At 39.3% G+C, this 21,801-nt stretch overlaps 2 protein-coding genes across 3 annotated transcripts; both read left to right on the top strand.

Moving 5' to 3' along the window:
- The first annotated feature begins 2,261 nt into the window (after positions 1 to 2,261).
- prkcda (protein kinase C, delta a) lies at positions 2,262 to 17,238 on the top strand. 2 transcript variants are annotated; one of them, XM_025005864.2, is made up of 18 exons: positions 2,262 to 2,418; positions 5,445 to 5,575; positions 5,766 to 5,965; positions 6,044 to 6,110; positions 6,395 to 6,551; positions 7,103 to 7,134; positions 7,321 to 7,406; positions 8,803 to 8,932; positions 9,018 to 9,118; positions 9,788 to 9,881; positions 10,025 to 10,152; positions 10,290 to 10,463; positions 10,562 to 10,653; positions 13,748 to 13,810; positions 14,665 to 14,803; positions 14,949 to 15,137; positions 16,097 to 16,225; positions 16,319 to 17,238. In XM_025005864.2, the coding sequence occupies exons 2-18, from the start codon at positions 5,467 to 5,469 to the stop codon at positions 16,475 to 16,477; spliced, it is 2,049 nt and encodes a 682-aa protein (XP_024861632.1). In that variant the 5' UTR covers positions 2,262 to 2,418; positions 5,445 to 5,466; the 3' UTR covers positions 16,478 to 17,238. The 2 variants fall into 2 exon arrangements, with proteins under 2 accessions (XP_024861632.1, XP_017271380.1); XM_017415891.3 differs by having other exon boundaries at positions 10,022 to 10,152.
- Positions 17,239 to 18,180: 942 nt separating this feature from the next.
- Positions 18,181 to 21,155, top strand: rft1 (RFT1 homolog). The gene is made up of 10 exons (XM_017415893.3): positions 18,181 to 18,430; positions 18,519 to 18,604; positions 18,694 to 18,816; positions 18,896 to 19,187; positions 19,261 to 19,395; positions 19,508 to 19,768; positions 19,861 to 20,005; positions 20,090 to 20,195; positions 20,279 to 20,528; positions 20,643 to 21,155. Exons 1-10 carry the CDS (start codon positions 18,365 to 18,367, stop codon positions 20,805 to 20,807), a joined length of 1,629 nt encoding a protein of 542 aa, XP_017271382.1. The 5' UTR covers positions 18,181 to 18,364; the 3' UTR covers positions 20,808 to 21,155.
- The last annotated feature ends 646 nt before the right edge of the window (positions 21,156 to 21,801 follow it).

Below are 21,801 nucleotides of genomic sequence, written 5' to 3'. Positions count from 1 at the left end.
ACGTGCATGTCACCTTATTGATGGAAAACACTTGAATCTAATTTACCTTCATAATTACTGCTTATCCAAGAAGGTCACATACTGCCGCAGCTGACAGAAATGTAATAGCAAACCATATGTGTCGACCAGAATTAGGCTGTGTGTTTCATTTGGGTTTTCATGTATTTTTTATAACTTGTTGAACTTGTTTGAAAAACTGATCACCATTTGGTAAACCAGATAACTCTAATTCACAGACCTACAGACACTTACATATTTTAGCAAACCAAAACACTGACAATTTAAAACAGTTTAAACTGTGACTCTTAAAAGCCATTGCTGTGCTGTTTTGTCGCTGTGAGTCTGATCAGATAAGGAGCTCAAAAATGCTGCTGTGCTTGGTAAGTTGGACACAGTCCTTCTCTCACTCCCAATAAAAACAATCTCAGCATGTCTTTCTGTTTCAACTAGACTGACCCTAAACAATAAAAAACCATATAGCAAACAGTTACAACTGCATAAATGGTAACTTAGTTCCTGTTTCGCCACAGTCACAGAGCCAAAGATACCTCGATGCTCAGGGAGTTTCTATGTAGGTCACCAGCCTCTTTGCAGTCTCTGCATGCTACATTTAACATCCGCCTGCTCTCCAGTCTGTGTGCATCCAATGGTGTATCATGACAGTTGTTATGTGTGGATGAGTGTGTGGGTGTGTGCTGGAGAAAGAAAAGAAGAAGCAGGTTTCTTAAGCTTGAAAGGTGTGTCTGTCAGTGCCAGAGAAATCTTTCGCACACACACACAAGCCTAGACTCTACTGTAGACTTCCTGTGTCTACCATGATGAGTCAGAATCAACGTGTTATATAAAACTTCAGATGAGAGATGAAAAACCCATAGGCACACCTGTGTCCTGTTAGCCTGCCCAGGTCCAGGCTTGTATTTATTTACTTACGGCAGCTTGCAGATCTATGCAAAGTGTGCCTTTAATTGTGACTCATCCCGGAGGAATTTATCGGTCCTTATTTAGGTCTCTTTTCACTTCAGCCAATATTTCTTTAGGATAATGAGATCAGAATAGCTCTCTTGGCACAAATCAGCTATTTCTCATGCTCATTTGTACACACAAAATTAGCTGTGTGCGCGCGGGAGCAAGTGGGTGGACAGAGGCACAAGGGAAAAAAGTATGGACTATTTGGAGTGAATTTCCTTTAGAAGAAAACTATATGCTTTTTGGTTGCATGAGCGAAATCTGCCACCTCCACACCAGCAAAACCATGCTGCTCAAACCTCAAAGCTATGCTTGCAGCCTTCAGTCCCAGCCACGTGACTCCACCCCCTGCCGCACAAGCACTTCCCCTACATACCAGACACTAATCTAGGGCAAATTCAATACCATTGCAGATGTGAGGCAGGGCTTTTATTCCCCCACAGCACAGGTGATCAACAGGTCTGCAGAGATGAACCTACACCACCACCAGGGGGTAAAATGTAAAACTACATGTGAGACTGAAACAAATGAATGTGTTAAAACTAGCTGAAAAACTCAATAATGAACTATAATGTCTGAAATGACCTTGATTAACTGTAGTTAGAGCAACTGGATGCTCTTATGGCAAGTCAATTTACCATAAAATAGTTAGACAAAGCAGATATACACAGTTAAACTATTTCTGGTCAGAATAACTGGATATCTCTTATATGACATTTTTGATTGTTAAAATGTTTTAGTTTTTTTATTCAACATTATGTTAAAAGTATTTGAAATAGTTTTTCCATTTTTGGTTTCGAAAATGCAACTTATGACGATTAACAGTCAGAAGTGTGGACATTTTCCTATTCTATGATAAATTTTGAAGCAAACTTTTGTGTTTTAGCATCTATGCAGCCTGGACAAATTTGTAGTAAAACATCTTTAATTAGAACTGTTCTGACTGCAGTAATGAAATATATTTGAATAATTAGCATAGAAAATTATGCTCAAATGCTTATATATAATATTTTTATACCTTCAACTTTATGCTGATGTTGCAGAAAAGGGAAAAAGATCTGGAGAAACTTTAGATGTTTTTAATCATACTCAAAGGTTGTTTTTTTCCTAACACGATTTGTTGCAAAAATGTCGTTTTGACGAGCAGGAAGGCTGTTTATTGACGTCTAATAAGCTAATTGGGTGTGTTTTGGTTATATGCGACAACGGCTTGCCATACTCCCCTGGTTTCTGTCACCATCTGGGCACAGAAACGCCCCGCGTGCCCGTACGCGTGCGCAGAGCAGGTAAAACGTCAGAGAGAGGGAGAGAGAGAGAGGGAGCGCGCGACACACTTCCTCAAACGACAGAATCACAGAGTGAAAAAAAGAGAGAGAAAAGGGGGGAAGAAAGGGGAGAAACTTTCGTCGAGTTGCGGTGAAAAAAGAGCTAGTGCTGAGTTAGCAGGACGAGGTGAGACTGCCTTTAAACTCTTTCCAGCTGGAACTTGTCAGAACTCGAGTCTTTTCAGGTTTTGCTGTTCACAGAAAGTTGTTTCAAGACGGCCGAGCTTTCTTCTTCTACGGTTTTTTTTTCCATCTGTTGAGGAACAAACTGTAACGGTAAAACCTGTAACGTCTGTAGTTAGCCAGTTCTTCCCTCTCCATTACGCCAAAAAGACAACGTTTGTGTCGCGTTTGTGTGTGTCTGTCTGTGTTTTTTTTTTGCCGGGGTAACAAAGTAGTTATTCATTGACAAGTTTTTAATTGTGTCGCCTGCTCGTGTGTAAACCGGAATGCTTGATACGGGATTCTGTGATTTGACACGACGAGGGGTCAACTTGGGTTAAAACAACAACAACAAATAAATACATAAATAAATTGGCACCGACACCCGCGGCTGTCGGCCAAAAAGTGCTCGGGAGTTCAGCCACAGAAGACTCTTGACAGGTCCCAAAATATGTAATTACTCCAAACCGTGAGCTGGCCTGCACGACACGGACGGGGGTGTAGGAGGAGGAGAAGAAGAAAAACATCTATTTTGTCATGAAGACAATCTGGCCGCAAAGTGCTGCTTGAGTCAGACGCGATGTGACATCTGTGTTCAGCCAACTGACAGCCAACCACATCCGCTGTTACATAAAGAAAATTAGATGCACGGACTGAAATGACTGGCTCCTCGCTTTGGGAATTCGAGTCTTGTTGGAGATCAGACCTGTTAGATTCCCAGTGTTTCAGGTACCTGTCAGGACCTGCTAGCTCCATCATAAACAATGACAGTATGGTTTAAGGCAAAAAAACAAAACAAAAACAAAAACAAAAAAAAACTGTGTGAACTTGAGTCATTCTAAAATGGCTGGAGGATTTAATTAAACCCAGCTCCACATTACTGTTTAAGTTGCATCTGTTTTTCTTCCCCCCTTGCCTGTTTTATTTTCATCTTTGTTTATTTTAGCCACTGATACCAAATGCATTAGCTTTTGTCAAGTCATTATCTTCTAATTAAAATTGCATGAATCATGCATAATTGCAAATATTTAGCCTTTAACATGATAGCCATAGTGTCTCATAGTAATAGTTATACAATTTGTTGCGCCTCCTTACTTGACCTTGTTTTGTGCTTATTAGCTCAGATATGAGGAAGTAGGTTTTGTACATTTGTCTTGGATGTTTACATGTAATACAGCGTGGCTGTGCGTTGGACATGGCGGGTGAACTTAACAGATGGGACAAATCGAAGCGGCACATGAACAGCCTGCCAGGCAATCAATCACTCCTGCCCTCAATCACGCAGTGTGCCCGCTATTGATTAACTTCGAAAAACCCCTGACATCACAGCTAGCTGCAGCAGTGAGCAGTAATGTTGTTCATCACCCTCCTTTCTAAGCGCACACTTATTTTTCTTATTTCTTCAATTTTTTTTAAATTTTGGTTTGTCTTTTCTTGTCTCAGTGTGGGTGGCTATGGTTTTCGTTTGGGATGTGAATGCCATCTAGGCCAACTGTGGAGCACAGCATGCTTGTATTTGGATTAGCGACATGTTGAGGCTCGTTCTGTCTTTCTAGTACAGGCAAACCCCTTCACTGTTGAGTAAAAACATTTGGGAAACTACACACTAAAGACACTCTGGCAGCAAAGTAAACAGGTAGCAGAGGCACTGTCTAACACTGAGCAGGTGAGGAATTAACTAAATAGTTACGCGGATTATTTGGTGTTGCCTTATGCATTGCACATACTATAAATGGCTGTTACTTAAAATGTTGTTGCTCTGTCTACAGCTTATGCAATCAGTAAATGAGGCATGTGGTCAATGTCAATCTCAGTGTACATTTTACTTATATGGCATGTTTAAAAACAAAGTTGACCAAAGTGCTTTACAAGCTGGTTAAAAAAAACAAACAAGAGAAAACAGCGATTAAATAAAGTCAGAAAATACACGTAAAAACTAACAGGTTCAATAAAATATGCTAAAAACAAAATGCCACTTCATAAAAGAGCTGCTGGAACTCAAAGTGAACTCAAAATAAAAGCCAGTGTATAAAAGTGAGTTTTTAGGTGGGATTTAAAAAACTTTATAGACTCATTCCAGAGTCTAGGGGCTGCCACTGCAAAATCATTGATCCCCTCTGTGCTTTAATCTTGGCTGCACTAAAAGCATCTGGCTGGAAGATCTCAGTGTTTTTTCAGGGGTTTATAAAAGTCAAGAAGTTCAGTTAAATAATTGGAAGCCAAACCATTTAAAACATGAGTACAATAATCTTTCAATTTATTACCAAAGCAAACAGGCAACCAGGGTAAACACAGACAGTTAAACAGAGGCTGAAGTTGTGCAGAGACAGACAATTTTATAAAGGGAAATGTATATGGATTTTTACAGCATAACGGTGAAAGGAAATGTTATACTTTTTAAATATAGATCCGAAAGGCAGCATATATAAAGAGAACAGAATAGGACCTGACATGGACCCTTGAGGTACACCACAACAAATAGGTGCAGAGGAAGAGGAGCAATCCCCCATAAATACAGAAAAAATGATCAGACAGATGAGATTTAATCCACAATAAGTGCAATAAATCAGGTGTTTGAGAAGAGAGATGAAACACTTTGTGACTCTGCTCTAAGTGTGTGTGACAAAAAGTGAATCTTTTCTGAGGTTCACTATGATCAAGCTGAAATTACTGTCTTTGCTGACACAGCAATTGGATGTTGTGTGTGTGGGTGCAGGTGTTTCCTAGTGGGACAGTAACAAGAATGCATTTTTGAATCCGTTTTCTGCACTCCAACAAAAGGAGCACTGTCTTCTTTCTCTGATATTTTTTGGTCTCACAGAGCTCACGCCCCCAGATGTGAGTGAATGGTTTTGCTGCGTGGTTCATTGAAACTACGTGACAAATAACTGTGTATTAACTGGGTGTAAAGATGAATTGTAATTGTGTGTTACAGCATTTTGTTGTAGATTAAAACCACGAGATTAACGCTTTGTTGATCTCACTGAACAGGGGGATCCTGTAACTCGTCATCATGGCTCCTTTCTTGAGGATCGCTTTTAATACGTACGAGCTGGGAACCCTGCCTCCCTCAGCTGACCCACCCTTCTGTGCAATCAAGATAAAGGAAGCTTTAACAACTGGTGGGGAAACTTTTGACAGTGCATGTTGCCTTGTTTTTCTTTTCTTTTTTTTTTTTTTTTTTTAACAGAAGTTGCCTTTTTTGTAAACAGAATTGTCAGTCTTCTTATTTCCTGTTCTTGAGAATGCAGAAACAATTTTTTTTTTATCTTCCTCTCTTCTGCTTCCTTTCTGTTTCCATCTTTCATTTAGAACGAGGTAAGACTCTGGTTCAGAGAAAACCCACCATGTACCCAGCCTGGAAAGCCTGTTTCGATGCGCACATCTACGAGGGTCGTGTACTTGAGGTACTGCTGATGAAGACAGCAGAGGAGCCGCTGGCCGAGGTCAGCGTTGGCGTGTCGGTCCTCGCTGAGCGCTGCAAGAAAGCCAACGGACGTGCTGAATTCTGGGTAGGGTATGAAACCACCTCCTCTCTCTTTGACCAATGTCTGAGAGTCCTTTATAACTGTAGGTTGTTTTGTGTTCAGGTGGACCTCCTTCCTTCTGGGAAAGTGATGATGGCAGTGCAGTATTTTCTGGAAGGTGTGGATGCAGGTAACAGAAATGAAAATTAGTTTCTTGATTTTAACATAAGAATATTTATTTATTTGTTCTTTTACTCAACTTTAATATCTCTGATTGTATTGTAAACCTGTTCATAGACAGACTGACTAGCTTTTTACTCATGGTTCCCCACTGTAAATTAATCAGATCTTTTACAAACACTTAGTCCCTGCAGGTTATCATTTAGGCTATCAATTTGTTCCTCCACGCTGACCTTTGTTTTTCCTTTCCCGTGTTGTGCAGTGACCGATTTGTTTCTTTTTGTATCTTGACAGAGAGTAAGCATTCTGTGAAGGAGGAGGAGGTTCCTACCATAAACCGTAGACGAGGGGCCATAAAACAGGCAAAGATCCACTTCATTAAAAACCACGAGTTCATTGCCACGTTCTTCAGGCAGCCCACTTTCTGCTCCGTGTGCAGAGAATTTGTCTGGTCAGTCCTGTCTTCACTTTATCTGCTACACCAGATAGATTGATGCAGTGGGATTGAAAACATTGTGTGGAAATGTACTAAAGTGTAGCACCACATAATTAATGTCAAGTTGAGATACTCCTTCACTTGTTAAAGTATTTGTACTACTTCTGGTGAAAACAACCAAGTGGAGCATGAAGAAATTTACTAAAAATGTCCAATGTTCACATTTCAAATGTGGAGGCAACTTTATAGACCGCCTGGCTTTTCTTTAATTGTCAGGTGGGGAGTTTTTATTTCTCAGTGACCATAAAAAGATCATTTATATTCATTACACTCATATCATTGATAAAACAACAGAAATATTTGTTATTCTTTGATGGCTCAGATGGCGACACTTTTCTTCTTCAGTCCTCATTTTGAGCTAATAAATAAAAAAATTGCTACAATGACCTCCTGATGCACTAATGATCTTGCTGTACCTTTTTCTTGTGCAAGTAATTAATCATTATCCCATGTAAGTGATCACCAAAAATACAAACTGACTCATTTCTGTCTTTCGTCTCCCATAGGGGACTCAACAAGCAAGGCTATAAATGCAGACGTAAGTGTGCAGCAATTTAAAAAAAGAAGAAGAAGTGCTTTGTTCTATTCTTGAAATAGCAAATTAATTTATTAAAGGTGTAATTAAAAGTATGAACTTGACTATGAATAAAACTACCTTTACACTTATGTGTTTGACATCTACTGAAGCAGTTAATGTATTTGATTTTATCTGAACTCCTCACAGAATGCAATGCAGCCATCCATAAGAAGTGCATAGACAAAATCATAGGCAGATGTACCGGCACTGCTGCCAACAGTCGGGATACTGTGGTATGTAGCACACCGTGTTTGTGAGCGTTCTCCATATGTCTCTAATTTATTGTCCAGTGTATTGTTATCAGTTTAGTGTGGTCTTTTCTCACCTTTTTTTTTCTTTTCTTTTTGTTGTGTCCTTTTAGCATGTTTTCAGATTATTGTGGTGCTTGGTCAGAATTTAACACATAAGCACACACTAATTAATATCTAGCTCCACTTACTATCTTTTTAATAAACACCAAGATTTGAGGATGGATATCAGACGCATGCAATCTTTTTAATTTAGATCAATTTAGATACAATTCCAGGTTGATGCTTTTTTTAAACAATACATATCACTTTAGTGTGGTTCTAACCTTGTTTTAATTGTAGAAACACATATTTTATGCAGTATAAATCTAAATTTAAACTGAAAATAGATATCTAACAAGCAGTAGAGTCACAAATATTATTGGTACTTTGTAGTACAAGAAGAAATGTATTTGAGATTTCATATCTTAATTAGTTCCTTCTTTGATATAATATTCTGTTTGAATGTTATTTTGGACCGTGGCTCTGGTGTTTTATTTTATGTCATTCTCAACCACATCTTTGATCTTGCCAAGCTGTGGCGGTGTGGTGGTGCAAAGCGGCGTTCTCAGTTCTACTTTATTTCCTATGTGTTGCTGGTTTTGCTTGTACTTTCTCTAATACCAGGCAGGGATTTTCCACAATGTCTCAGAATCTGTACAGACATTTTTTCCTATAGTTTCTTCCTTTGAAGAAACTCCAAATAATATCTGGACCTTAAATTTGATGTTGCATTGCGAGTCATGTCAGTGATGATCTTCAGCATTTATTTTTAACAATGATGGTCAGACATGCTGCTTTTTCTGGTAAATGTGAGCAGATCATGTGGTGATATGCAGTTTTAATGGTGTGTGGAATCCACTCAGCATGTGCTGGTGTAGTAATGGAAACACAGTCTGATGTATTATTCTTCACAGTGTTACAGAAATCTCTCCTGACTTTGTGTCAGATCTGCAGCAAAATGTTAAGCAGATGACTTCTGAAATAGGCAAATTATTGATTTATGGAATTTGTTTTCCATCTAGAGTCTGCGTACCGATGTAATTACATAATTTACATTAAAGTCTGACTTCCATAGGTTCACCTTTAGATCCCTAATGGAGATTATTAAAGTCCAGTGGACCTAAATGTTAGTGATGTAGAAGTAATTAAGCACAACCCATTTTTTTTATTAAGACCAGAGACACGCCTGGGAAGAAACTTTCTATCCAGCAATGTGATGACTTTCCACAAAGAAAACTGAGTGAGAAAGCCCAGCCCTCTAAAACGGTGATATGGCAGGTGCCTACCTTTTTACAGGATGGGTTTACCACTCTAAGAGAAACACTTTTTATCCCTTCAGTTCCAAAAGGAGCGGTTTAAAATCGACATGCCGCATCGTTTCAAGACCTACAACTACATGAGTCCCACCTTCTGCGACCACTGTGGTAGTCTGCTGTGGGGTCTGGTTAAACAAGGCCTAAAGTGTGAAGGTACAGCACAGATATGATTAAACAGAGGGCACAGCTGGTGTGTAGCTGTGTTTTTGTGATTGACTTGTTTCTTTTTATGTTTTAGATTGTGCCATGAATGTCCACCACAAGTGTCAGGATAAAGTAGCCAACCTTTGTGGTATCAATCAGAAACTACTTGCTGAAGCACTAACACAAGTCAGCCAGGTGAGTTCATGGGCATGCTCCTAAATCACTGAGTGGTCCAATCAGGTGCCCTGAGCTGTTTAAGGCCACAGAAAAGTCTAAAATTACATGTTTTTATTTATTTAATTTTATCCTGGGTAGGTAATTAGAGTTTCTATACCTTTATAACAAATTTACAATCACAGGATTTTTTTGAAAAGGTCAAGGCTGAAGTACTTCTATTATTTCTTACTAAGCTGCATGTTATGTTGAGACTAAAAAGGACTAAAACAAGGCAAAACATTGGTGAATAGCTCCCAAGAAGGACTAGAAGAAAGACTTTACTAACATGAATATCCTCTTATGTTAAAAGTAGTAACATATGTTGCTCATTAACAAAGTGATGATCAAAAACGTGCCGATCATCTGGAATATTTCCTTTCCCATCTCGCAGCTCTAGTTGATGGTTTTTTTCAACACAACATGTGGCTTTGAATTTAACCAGGTGTTAAAAAACCAACTTGTTTACTTGTTAGATCTTTACAGCCCCATGGCTGAATAAATCTGTTTTATTTTAGAAACCATCTCAGTATTCATAAACACCAAACTATCATGTTTTTCTCTATCTTTACTGCAGCTTGATCCAAAACCATTCCTAACAAGTTGTTTGTCTGGATGTTTCATGGTAATTTTCCTCCTGCCTTTTTTCAGAAATCGACTCGCAGCTCAGATCATAACCTGCCTAACCTGACTGACATCGGAGTATACGATGAAGTAAACAAGCTTGCTGGGCTTGACATCTCTGGTCAGTGATCATCATTCTTATTTATTACATTTTTTTTTTCATGTAGTCACGTCTGCTCTATACACATAATTGTCACGAGGGTTCTCAGTTAATTATGTGACTAATTATTTGCTGTGTGTGGTAACTTGTTTGGCCATCAGAAGGTTCTCCCTACGGCAAGCTGTGGGAAGGCCCCGCTCAACGACCACAGTCTCGTATTACCCATCTGACTCGTATCAATGTGGACAACTTCATCTTCCACAAGGTGTTAGGAAAAGGCAGCTTTGGAAAGGTACCCTCAAGTGTACTACAATTTTCAACTTTTCTTACTGCAAATGAAAATGTAGACCTCTTAGAGAATTGGTGGATTGTTTTATCAAATAGTCGATTGCAGCTGAAATTCAAACATTTCTATCATTTATCTTGTAGGTTCTCCTGGCAGAGCTTAAGGGCCACGGAGACTATTTTGCAGTAAAGGCTCTAAAAAAAGATGTTGTGCTGATGGATGATGACGTGGAGTGCACTATGATAGAGAAGAGAGTCCTGGCTTTAGCCTGGGGAAACCCCTTCCTCACCCATCTTTACTCCACCTTCCAGACAAAGGTACTCGCCCTCCACACGTTGAATAAATCTGGCTACATTAGTTTTAAATTATTGATTAGAATTCTGTTCCTGACGCTGAAAATGACTATTGTCCACAGGAGCATCTGTTCTTTGTGATGGAGTATCTGAATGGAGGGGATTTGATGTTCCATATTCAGGAGAAAGGACGCTTTGAACTCGTCAGAGCCACGTAAGTCTCGCCTCCCATTGTCTTATTTCATTTCTTCCCTTTATTGTTTGCATTTTTCTTGTAAATTATGCACTGAAGTCAAATAAGCTCATGGCTGGCTGATTTCCATTAGTTCCTGTTCAATAGCGGACAGGCCTTGTAAAGAGTGAAAAACTTTGTGTACTGCTGTGTGTTTATGGGGAGGCATCGCTTACAAACACCCACCTCTCATCACACGATGGGAATCCCTCCAAAAAACACACAATGGCAAGCTGGTGGAAAAAAAAAAACCTGTGAAAAAGACCAAAACTTGGAAGAACTTCAACCAACTGAAGTTTTAAAAAGTCACACTTTATAAACAGTTTTCAGTAGATGCTGTGAAACTCACAAATTCAGCTCAGATGGGATAAATAAAAGAATAGTGTGTGATATTTAGAGGAAAAAAACACAATACACTCGTAGTAAATTAAGTTTTAGTGCCATATAAAAATTCTAATTTGTTGTTAAATGGTTTTTTTATTGTATGCATCATTTCAAACTAATAGGCTCTTTTTTTCTTCTTAGAAATGAGTTCACTTCTCTCATTGTGTCATTACAATAGGGGTTGTGAGTTGACAGGAGTAACGCTCCACCTTGTAAACACTGAAACCTGATCTTATGTTGACAGCTGCGTAAATCCTCCTCAGCGACTGTGTTCACTCTGAATGGTTTAGCCTCCGTGAGAAACCACTCTTTCATTATCGAGCAGTGCATTCATTTACACATTTGCATGTTTGGTTTCATGTCACTTCTTTATTAATTGAGATTTTTGCTGTGTTTTAACAGAAACCTCTAAATGTTTACACTTCCTCGTGTTACTCAGTTTTACAGCCATTTTATTTGCATTGTCTGTTCTGCTTTGGGCAATATAAAGAAAAAAAAAAACATGTAGGGGTTTTCAAACTAGCTTTTTACTTCACTAGTATGTGTTATCATGCTGTGTTTTACTAAATACAGTAAGAGTGTTTATGCTAAAACATGGTCATTTGATTGGTTTCCTGTTATTGTTGTTGTTTTTTATCTTCAAATCAAAAATGTTAGGATGGCATAGAAAATCCACATCTTAAAAAAGCAGTAATGCTTATTTTTGTTTTGATTTAATTTCATCGCAGACTGTTTATTCATTAGTTTGGATAAAAATGTACTTTCATGGTCTAATATTAAAATATACTCGTAGAAAACAGCCATCCATGTTAAAAATAGTCACCTGTTAAACTAACCTATGTTCTTGGAGGAAGTTGAGTGTACGCTCAGCAACACTTCTGAGATTTTAACAAATATTAGGTTATAGCTCAAACCGTCACAGAACATGTGCTTCTGTTGAAAAGGTAGCCTGTAGGGTTGTCAGCAGTACAATTATATACACATTAATTGCTTGGATCTTTGAAATTAAGCAAATAACCACAGTATTTAAGCGACGTACCCTTTTTAACTTTAATACTTTGACTTCTTGTGTGGTTCTGTCAGCTTTTCATAAACGACAGCTGTTGATGCTTTTGCAGCAGTGGAGTCTGATATCCTGAGCATCCAGCAGAGGTGTGTTTTCACACCATTTATACTGAAATCCCTTCCGATTTTTAGCCGTACTATGCAATTTAGTGGCAAAAATATGCAAATCTCTTACAAACCTTCATTGTATCTAAACATTGAAGTACTTAAAATATAGTGATCATGTTCACAAGCTGCCCATTTTCACCTCTCAAAGGTTTGTCTTTTGTACCAACTTATGAGTACAATCACTTGTTAACATCATTCGATAGAAATATAATCTCCTTTACTTTATTGGCAACAGCAGGTTGCCCTCCTGGCTCTTTTTTTTAATCGCCTGCTGCCATAAAAGGCAGGTGATCATGTAGGTGCCTGTGTCTTTGCATGTTTTCATCTGTCTGTGAACAAAATATGTCACCAACCACGGATGAGTTTTAACGATAGGCGGTATGCATATTAATTCATTTTAGAAGGTGTTGCAAACTTGAAATGAAAACAAATAAGGCATATTAACAAATAAAATGAATAAATAAGACTATAATTATTATTTTAGGGTCACTGGGTTCAGTGATAAGCTCGCAACAAAATGAGCATGTTTTCAATTAAATGCTTTTATATTGTTTAATCAGGCACAGCTCAAGCGTGCAGTTTTCTTATTTCTTGGGACTGTTTACAGCTTGTCTTTGTCGGTAACTTGCCCATGATAACTGCTTTAAATGCCACATATAACATTAACATTTCAAACTCAAATGTAACTTCTGCTGTGTGTTGATTTTTACAAACTGCCATGCACCTGTTGCTTCACCTCCATCCCAGTTTGACAAAGCACTACCATAATGTGTCATGTTTTCAGAAATTAGGTGTCCGTTCACTACAAAGTACCCACAGTTTGTGTACGATTGTGTTGTCTTGTTGTTGCTGCACAAGTTGTCACAGTCAAATAGAGAGTTATGTAGGTATCTGCAGTATCTGTACATGCAGCACTTTTTTTAGCGTGTCTAAAGAGTTTCAGATGACCTTTTAAGATAGGAAATCCTGCTAACTTGTGAAATTTCCACAGACCATGTGGTTTATTGTTTCTGTACTTCTGACTGAGCTAAAGCCAAGTTATTTCTACCTTATTTTACATTTTTTTATTGTTGTTTTTAGAGTAAAGTTTTATCTGTAAGTGTACTCTCTAACTACAGAATATTTATCACCGATGATACGTGAGACCTACCGAGCTAAAACCAGGCGCCTTTCACAGCGAACAACCAGAAGGTTGGTCAGACCTGACGGTTGCTCCGTTTGCCTTCAGGGGTCAGTTGTTTCACTAAGCACGTAGCAAGAAAAGCAGGTCAGATTAGCATGGGCTAATCTTTCAGCTCACAGGACGTCTTGAGTTTCACATTATGATCGTGTTAGTCACTTGTCTTATACTCCATACAAATGTTCTCCTCAATAATTCATGCCCACGCTGAAACAAGCCTGAAGTGACAGCAGTGTTCATCTGTCAACACTGTAGTGAGACGGCTGCTGAGCAGCGTTGCAGCGTTCTGTTAGAGATGAGTGGCTGATATCTGTGTGACTCTGCCATCTGTCTTCCCAGGTTCTACTCGGCTGAGATCATTTGTGGTCTTCAGTTCTTGCATTCCAAAGGCATCATCTACAGGTCAGAACAAACAACATAAAAACACGAAGCACTCCCTCTCGATATACAGCATATATGCTTAAAAATACAGTTTCCTTCACTTCCCAGATGAGCATTATGTAATTTGACCATTTTGTAAATTGACCTTATATTTTTTTTTAACAGCAGTGCTTTGAGTCGAGCTGCAGGTTCACTGTGTAAATGAACTTGCAAAGACTCAAACTGCTCAGTTAGGTAATCCCACACATATTGACAATTTTCTTTTTCTCCTAGAAAGTTTAAATACCATTGTGTGGTACAGCAGTCACGAGTAAGGGCTGTTAAGAAAGCTGTGACTGTGAGTGCAAATCTAAAAAAGACCAAGAAAAGACTGAAAGAATGGACTGGTTTTAGTGTCAAACTACAGCAGCTGATGAATTCATTGAAACACAAGAACACATTTAGTGATGCAAAGATGTCTTGACCGTAATTCAGATGTCTGCAATGTTTTAATCTGGAAAAAAAGCTTTATTTTAATGTGAAATAATTCTTTAATCAAAACTACTAGGAGGATATTCATTTTACATTAACTGTAACTTGTATTAATTAGTACAAACACTATGCAAAGGCTCTAGTATGTTTATTAATAGGTTCTCAGAAGTCATAAGTTTTAAGGTTACAACTGTCTTGAATCATATTCTGAACTACTAGTTATTCAAAATTTTACACTTCTGATGCCAAAACTCTTAGACACTTTATTTTATAAGCATCAATAGTCAAACCTGTTTCTTTTAGGGATAATTCTTGAGACAAAGTAGTTGTATAAACTGCAAATTCCCCTTTTTTCAACACCTAAACTTTTCTTGTATATATTTACAATCTTGTTTTGTTTTCAGAGATCTGAAGTTAGACAATGTGATGCTGGATCACGACGGGCACATAAAGATTGCTGACTTTGGGATGTGCAAGGAGAACGTGTTTGGAGACAACCGCGCCACAACGTTTTGCGGTACTCCCGACTACATCGCTCCAGAGGTACAGCTCTCCAAAGTTTTAAACACTCTCTTGTTCTGAAATCTTCAAATCTGACACCAATTTCAGAGACAAACAAGTTTTAGTCCCTGTGGAAATCCATTTATGTTTTTTTTTTTTTTTTCCTCAAAACTTTGTTTTGGCTCAGATCCTGCTGGGTCAGAAATACTCGTTCTCAGTTGACTGGTGGTCCTTCGGGGTCCTCCTGTATGAGATGCTGGTGGGTCAGTCGCCTTTTCACGGGGATGACGAGGACGAGCTGTTTGAGTCCATCCGCATGGACACTCCTCACTATCCCCGCTGGATCAACAAGGAGGCCAGGAACCTGCTCGAGCGGGTCAGTACGAAGTGTTTTATCCAAAGTATCAAAGTACCTCAGACATAAGAACAATTAAGCTATCAGCAACCATGAATGAGCATCAGGAGATTATTTAATGAAGTGTTATGTGAAGCAACAATTGGTTTGTACAACAAAACATTTAGAACACTTTCCTTAACAATGAAAGAAATGAAATGAATCTGATTCTTGTTGTCTTTAAAACATAGTAAAAACGTGACTGCAGACACTGGGAGGAAAATTATACAATATATACAATAAATGATGTTGAATTTATTAAGAGATCCTGAAAAATCAAGCTGTTAAAGAATCGGTGTATTGTCCTTATAAGTCAACATTCAGTCTTCAGGATCTGATAATGGAAAGGAACTCCACAGGCAACAAAGTAGAGATGGGAACTTTGAAATCTGGGCCTGAGTTTGTATCCATTAATTCTAATTTCTGCATAAAGGACTTTTTGAATCCCAGTAAATCAGCAGTTTCTGAAATACTCCGACCAGCCCGTCTTGCACCAACAACCACCCCACATTCAGTCACTCAAACTCCCTGTCTTCTCTGTTCTGATGCTCGGTTTGATCTTCAGCAAGTCGTCATCACCACGTCTACAAGCCTAAAGCCACTAAGTTGCTGTCATGTGATTGGCTGATTGGTTGTTTGTGTTAATAGCAATGTCTAATAAAGTGTTCGGTATATCTGTGTTCCTGTTTTACATTTTAAAGCTTTGTACAGTTTTTGTTTATCTTATTAAAAATTGAAAAATGGGACATTTTCAAAGGTAATTTTTGTGTATGAATACATTTTGGAGCCTCTGTCAACTTGTGAAAGACTAATTTTGCCGTATGGAAAAGTTTATTCCTCTAGTGTTTTATTTGTTTGTTTAAAGTTAAGCATTTTATGTTTGATAAAGCGGTAAAGGGGAACACTCCTGATGTAACATGTGTAACGTTGTTTCACTGCAGCTGTTTGACAGAGACCCCACTCGCAGGCTGGGAGTTGTGGGTGATATCACGGCACACCCCTTCTTTAACAGCATTGACTGGCAGGCGTTGGAGAGGAGAGAGCTTGAGCCACCCTTCAAACCCAAAGTGGTACGCTCCCTGTCCCTTCCACTGAGGAGAAATAGCAAATGATTTGAAGTAATAAATAATTCTGAGTTTTGAATTTATTTTCTTCATTTACAGAAAGCACCAAACGACTGCAGCAACTTTGATCGGGAGTTCCTCAACGAGAAGCCACGGCTTTCCTTCAGCGATAAGAACTTCATAGACTCCATGGACCAGTCTGCGTTTGCTGGCTTTTCCTTCATAAACCCCAAGATGGAGCACCTTTTAGAAAAGTGATTTGTTTTAACACCCGTCTGACCCAGGTGACTCTCCTGATGTTTATGGAACGGTTTACTTACTCACAGAAAAGCGAATTGTTCCTGAATCAGTATTTATGTAACTTTATTTTTACCTTGGGTACATCTAGAAACAAGTCCATGTACTGTACATATTGATGTTGTATTTGTATGCATGCGTACTATTGTACAAGGCTTTAAAAGCCTGTATGTGTAGTAACATTATGGTGGGAGGTTTAAAATCTTTACATGTCACGTGACGTCACTGCAGCCTTTTTTGTTTTAAATGCAGCTCAATCCATCTGGGGATAAAAAAAAAAATCATGAAGAGGATAAACAAACTGTACTGTTTTGACTTCAGATGTAGGCTCATCGTGTAAATGAGGCGACTGCATGTGTACGGCTCTCAGAACAATAACACGTCTGTCAAAATGTCGATTAATAATGAATGTTATCTCTCTGAAACATCTGAATTCTTGTATTTGACTTGATAAATTAAAGGAACAGTGCGATAATCAAATTCAAGTCCCAGCAGCCGTGCTCTGCTGTGTAGGTCGCTCCTACATGTAGACGGGGACGACTGAATGATTGTAGAGTTTTTATTGATGTTACACGAGTGGGATCTTTTTAAGATGCTGTATATAAACACTGTAGATGTATTTTGATTGTTCTTACGTGTATATTGGTTCACTAGGATGTACTTTTTTTTTAAATTGTCTCTCCATATTTTACATCTGATTAAAAAGGAATCAACTCCCAATATTTGTGCTGGATTTTATGTATGCAGTAATTTAAGAATTAACAGCTGAGGTTCACAAAACTGTAGAGCTAAAAGAAATAAACATCTAAAGAGTTCTAATGAAAGTTTTGGTGAGTTACTGGTTGGTGCTTGTGGAAGTTCATTTTGTGTTTATTATCTTTATAGCCTGTTTTATTAACTACACATGAGTGACAAGCAACAAATATTAACAAAACAAATTAACTTAAAACCGAGCCAATTCGAGGACAATGCAGAGGTTTAAAACCTTCATTTCTTTAGACTTTGAACCAGACTTGTAATCTATGAAAGGGATTTGGATCATTAGTTTTCTAAAGATTTTTTTTTTTTAGGTCAGAGGTAAATGGCTTAACAAACAAACAAACATTCATCTGCAAATGGTCACGAGCTGCCCAAAAATATGAGTGAAAAAGCAGTAAAAAAAAAGACTACTTTAAAAGATCACAATAAAGTCTGGTTTCTTTGAGGCAAAGTTGAAAGAAACAAAGATTAACTCAAGACATCTTTATATGTGCATTTGCTAATGCACCAAATCAAATATCAGACTTCAAAACACTTATGCTTAACAAAACTTTTCTTATATATAGAAAACATTTACAGCTGACTTGACTGTGTTGTCACTGCGAATATCCCCACTGGCAGCCAATAATTTCAGAAACATGCAAAAATGGTCACTGTTAGACAGAAATGACTGAGCTCTTTGCCCTGTTAACTTAACTTTTTATTTAGAATTCATCATATGTAAATTGTACCTTTAAATGCTGGGTAAAGAGTATCATTCTCAGTAAAAAAAAAAAAAAAAAAAGAAAATTAAATAACAATAAATCCAAATCCAGACAATCACCTGCTATAGTTTGTCCGCTGGCGCCCTCTAGCTGCGGCAATGTGCATAACCGTTTAAATGACGTCATCACGCAACGCGTCTCCGTAAAATGTGTACGGAAGTACTTCTGCTTCACTGATTAACTTCTGTACAGACTTACCAGCTGTTGTTATGATTGTAATCCTTTCAGTGTGTCTGTATGATGTGTTTACATAGAAAGCAGTGGATCTTCGCTCAACTTCATTCTTGACAGAAGTTTTTAAAGGAACAAAAATAAAAAAATTAAAATGAGCTCCTCTCAGGACGTGCTGAAAAACGCGTCCACTTTGGCGTCGTATAATGTGTTGCTACAGGTAAGTAAAGGTAACTGAGCTCTGTGTGACCCGGTTCTGGGAGTAGCCGAATAAATGTCCGTGTGTGTTTACCCTGGTTTAATCTCAGGTGATGTTCCGTGTCCTCACCTTCCTCCTGAACGCCTTCACGCTGCGGTTTGTGTCCAAAGAGCTGATCGGGGTGGTCAACGTCAGGTGGAGACACGACAACGAGCACTCTGCCGCAGGATTTCACCCCTCCTCCTGCTCTAACCTTAGTGCTGTCGTTGTTTTTCGTGTTACAGGCTGACGCTTTTGTATTCCACATTAGTGTTCATATCCAGAGAGGCTTTCAGGAGAGCCTGTCTGAGTGGGGAATCAGGGACGAACCGCAGCTGGAGACAGGTTATTAACCTCCTATGGCTGACGTGAGTCAACTGATAAACAAACACGATGTTTTAGTTGTCTGTCTTCCATGCACCAATCAGATTTCTTTTATTTTTCCAGAGTGCCTCTTGGTGTGTTGTGGGCCATCCTCCTCGGCTGTGTGTGGCTGTGGCTCCTGGAGGTCCCAGATGCCCAGACGGTCCCTTACTACGGCCCTGCTGTGGTGCTGTTCGCCTTATCGGGGGTGCAGGAGCTCCTGGCCGAGCCTCTCTGGGTCCTGGCTCAAGCGCACATGTTCGTCCGTCTGAAAGTGGTTGCAGAGAGTTTAGCGATGGTCGCTAAGTGCATTGTGACCGTGGTGCTGGTGGTGTTTGCCCGAGAATGGGGCCTTTACATCTTTTCTGCTGCACATGTAAGAAAACCAGCCGTGCACGCTTTTCTGCAAAGACACCTGGGTAGGATTTTAACTCACGGGGTTCTTTCAGTTGGTGTACACAGGATTTCTGGTGCTGTGCTACGTCGTTTACTTCCTACGTTTCCTGGGGTCTAAAGAGGCAGCAAAGAGGAGTTTCCCTCTGCGAGGTGCTGCAGATCTACTGCCAAGCAGAGCTCATGGAGAGGTTAGACACTAGACACATCTCGAAGCATGACATATTGTTTATTTCAGCAAAAACATACCTTGCATTACTTATTTTCTTATCGTTTGTTTTTTTTTCTTTTTTGTGTTTAAAGCCGCTGGTTGACTGGTCTCTGGCCCGGCTCACCTGGAGCTTCTTTAAGCAGTCCTTCCTGAAGCAGATTCTGACAGAGGGCGAGCGCTACGTCATGACATTCCTGAACGTCCTCAGCTTCGGAGACCAGGGCGTTTACGATATTGTTAACAACCTGGGCTCCATGGTGGCACGCTTCGTCTTCTTGCCCATTGAGGAAAGCTTCTACATCTTTTTTGCCAAAGTATTGGTGAGAGGACGTGACGTCAGAAGTCAGAAACAGGTTGGGACTGTGGGAATAAACACAAACATATCTACGAATGTCACGGCAGAGATCCTTGTTTATTTGACTTCGAGTTGTGGGTTTATTTGCAGGAAGAAGTCGCCATTGCAGCGGAAGTTCTGGAGCGTTTGCTGAAACTGGTGCTGGTGATTGGTCTGATTATCACGGTGTTTGGATATGCCTACTCTCACCTGGCTCTGGATATATATGGTGGCGCTCTGCTAAGCAGTGGGGCAGGTACACGTGCAACATGTATGATACTGTTCTGCTAGATTTTTCTTATTATTAATACTTCTTTTTTCTCTTTTGTTTTTTTTACAGGGCCCAGTTTGCTGCGATGCTACAGCTGTTATGTCCTCCTGCTGGCTGTAAACGGCGTAACGGAGTGTTTTGTGTTTGCTGCCATGAGCCAAGAAGAAGTCGACAGGTAAGAAAGTAGACAAGACTGAGGAAATAGTTTCCACTTGACACACAATGTAATCTGTGGATTAACACTGTTTTGTCCCACAGGTATAACCTGGTCATGCTGGCTCTGTCTGTGTCCTTCCTCGTCTTGTCCTACATGCTGACTTGGTGGGCTGGAGGTGTCGGCTTCATTCTGGCAAACTGTCTCAACATGGGCCTCCGTATTTTGCACAGCTGCCTTTACATCCAGCGCTACTTCAAGTTCAGTCAGTGGAAACCTCTGCGAGGCCTCTTGCCCTCTCCGCTCCTTGTTCTTGCACTCTGTGTCAGTGCGGCTGTCACGACAGTTTCTGAGGTATCAGAGAAAGATCATAACATTTTAACTCCATCTGCAATAAATATATCAGTTCTTGTTTGATTAAACTTAACTGTGTGACTCTAACGGAGCTTCTTTATTCTCTGGTTTCAGGCTCTTCTCTGCTGTGACGGTGGCTGGTTGCTCAGGATGGTCCACGTCGGGGTGGGGGGCGTGTGTCTGCTTCTCGTCCTCACCGCTCTTCTTCTGACAGAGACTCAGCTGATTCAGTTTGTGAGGACTCAGCTGCTGCCCAAATACAGAAGGAAACAAACTTAAATTAGAAAAAAAGATTACTGACTGTGAAAGACTGAGGAAAAGCCTTATTTTTAAAGGGACTTCATGTTATTTGTGTGGGTCTGAGTATTTGTCTCTGAAATGTTCCTGTGGAAAAGAGCGCTAAAGATCACTACAGATTCAGGATCTAATCCTGGATGTAAAGATGATTGTTCTTTAAGAAGTTTACACTCAGAGTTTGCGCTGCCCATTCCAAACAAGGCAACTTAATGTAAGAAAGGTTATTAGTTGGAAAATAATATTTTTATTTGTCAACAAGAATATGTAAAAAGTCAAGTATGAGCAAAATATTTTCCACTTTTCCATAAAATGATTCAGATTTGGTGTGAATTTGCATTGTCTTCCTTAAACTGCAAAATAATGTTACTCTTGGCTTTTGCGTTCTGAAAACCCTTTTTATCTTTTTATCGCTGAGTTTTCTTTCAAGTTTCATCAACTACAAAGTTCATTTTTGTAACAGGAGAGTGGAACGAGTGAACTGTGACAACCTGGTTGAGTCCTGGTTTTTGGATTGATGCTACAAGAAAAACAGACCGCTCAGAACATGTTTTAGACCAAGGGATCCAATTTTGTTTATGTTTGACTGCGCAAGAGTTAAACAGGTTTGAGTTGAGTAATTTGTTGAAATGTTGCTGGGAAACACTTTCCAACTGTTTGTTGGCTTTTCTGCTGCCGCTGTGTTTTTAGGATCCCAAAGGACCAAATAATGGCCTAATTGTGAGGGTGGGAAAGGCATTTCTTTACAGCGGGGCCATGTTTGTTTAGTCTCCTCTCTGCCCGTTTTCAACAGATATTTGTAGGAAGGTTTGATGTTTTAGGACAGACACTTGGCTCCCTTATTTCAGTGGAGGGAAGTGATGAAGAACAAAAAAAACCCAAAAGTTTTCCTGCATCTCTGGGCTTTTTTTATTGACATGAAGTTTTGAGTCACGGGTTGTAGCTGTGACCTCATCTTTTTATAACTGAGCTCTGAAGA

This window comes from Kryptolebias marmoratus, linkage group LG4, assembly GCF_001649575.2.
Source record: "Kryptolebias marmoratus isolate JLee-2015 linkage group LG4, ASM164957v2, whole genome shotgun sequence".
Taxonomy (NCBI): Eukaryota; Metazoa; Chordata; class Actinopteri; order Cyprinodontiformes; family Rivulidae; genus Kryptolebias; species Kryptolebias marmoratus.
The sequence above is the reverse complement of the archived record's forward strand: the minus strand, read 5'-3'. Positions and strand labels throughout refer to the sequence as shown.

Excerpts from the sequence above, each read along its gene's own strand:
- prkcda (XM_017415891.3), top strand. The coding sequence starts at position 5,467 with ATGGCTCCTTTCTTGAGGATCGCTTTTAATACGTACGAGCTGGGAACC. Across the intron at positions 8,933-9,017 it reads ACAAGGCCTAAAGTGTGAAG|ATTGTGCCATGAATGTCCAC; the intron begins GTACAGCACAGA and ends TTTATGTTTTAG. Across the intron at positions 9,882-10,021 it reads TGCTGGGCTTGACATCTCTG|AAGGTTCTCCCTACGGCAAG; the intron begins GTCAGTGATCAT and ends TTTGGCCATCAG.
- rft1 (XM_017415893.3), top strand. The coding sequence starts at position 18,365 with ATGAGCTCCTCTCAGGACGTGCTGAAAAACGCGTCCACTTTGGCGTCG. Across the intron at positions 19,188-19,260 it reads ACATCTTTTCTGCTGCACAT|TTGGTGTACACAGGATTTCT; the intron begins GTAAGAAAACCA and ends GGGTTCTTTCAG. Across the intron at positions 19,769-19,860 it reads ACGTCAGAAGTCAGAAACAG|GAAGAAGTCGCCATTGCAGC; the intron begins GTTGGGACTGTG and ends GTTTATTTGCAG.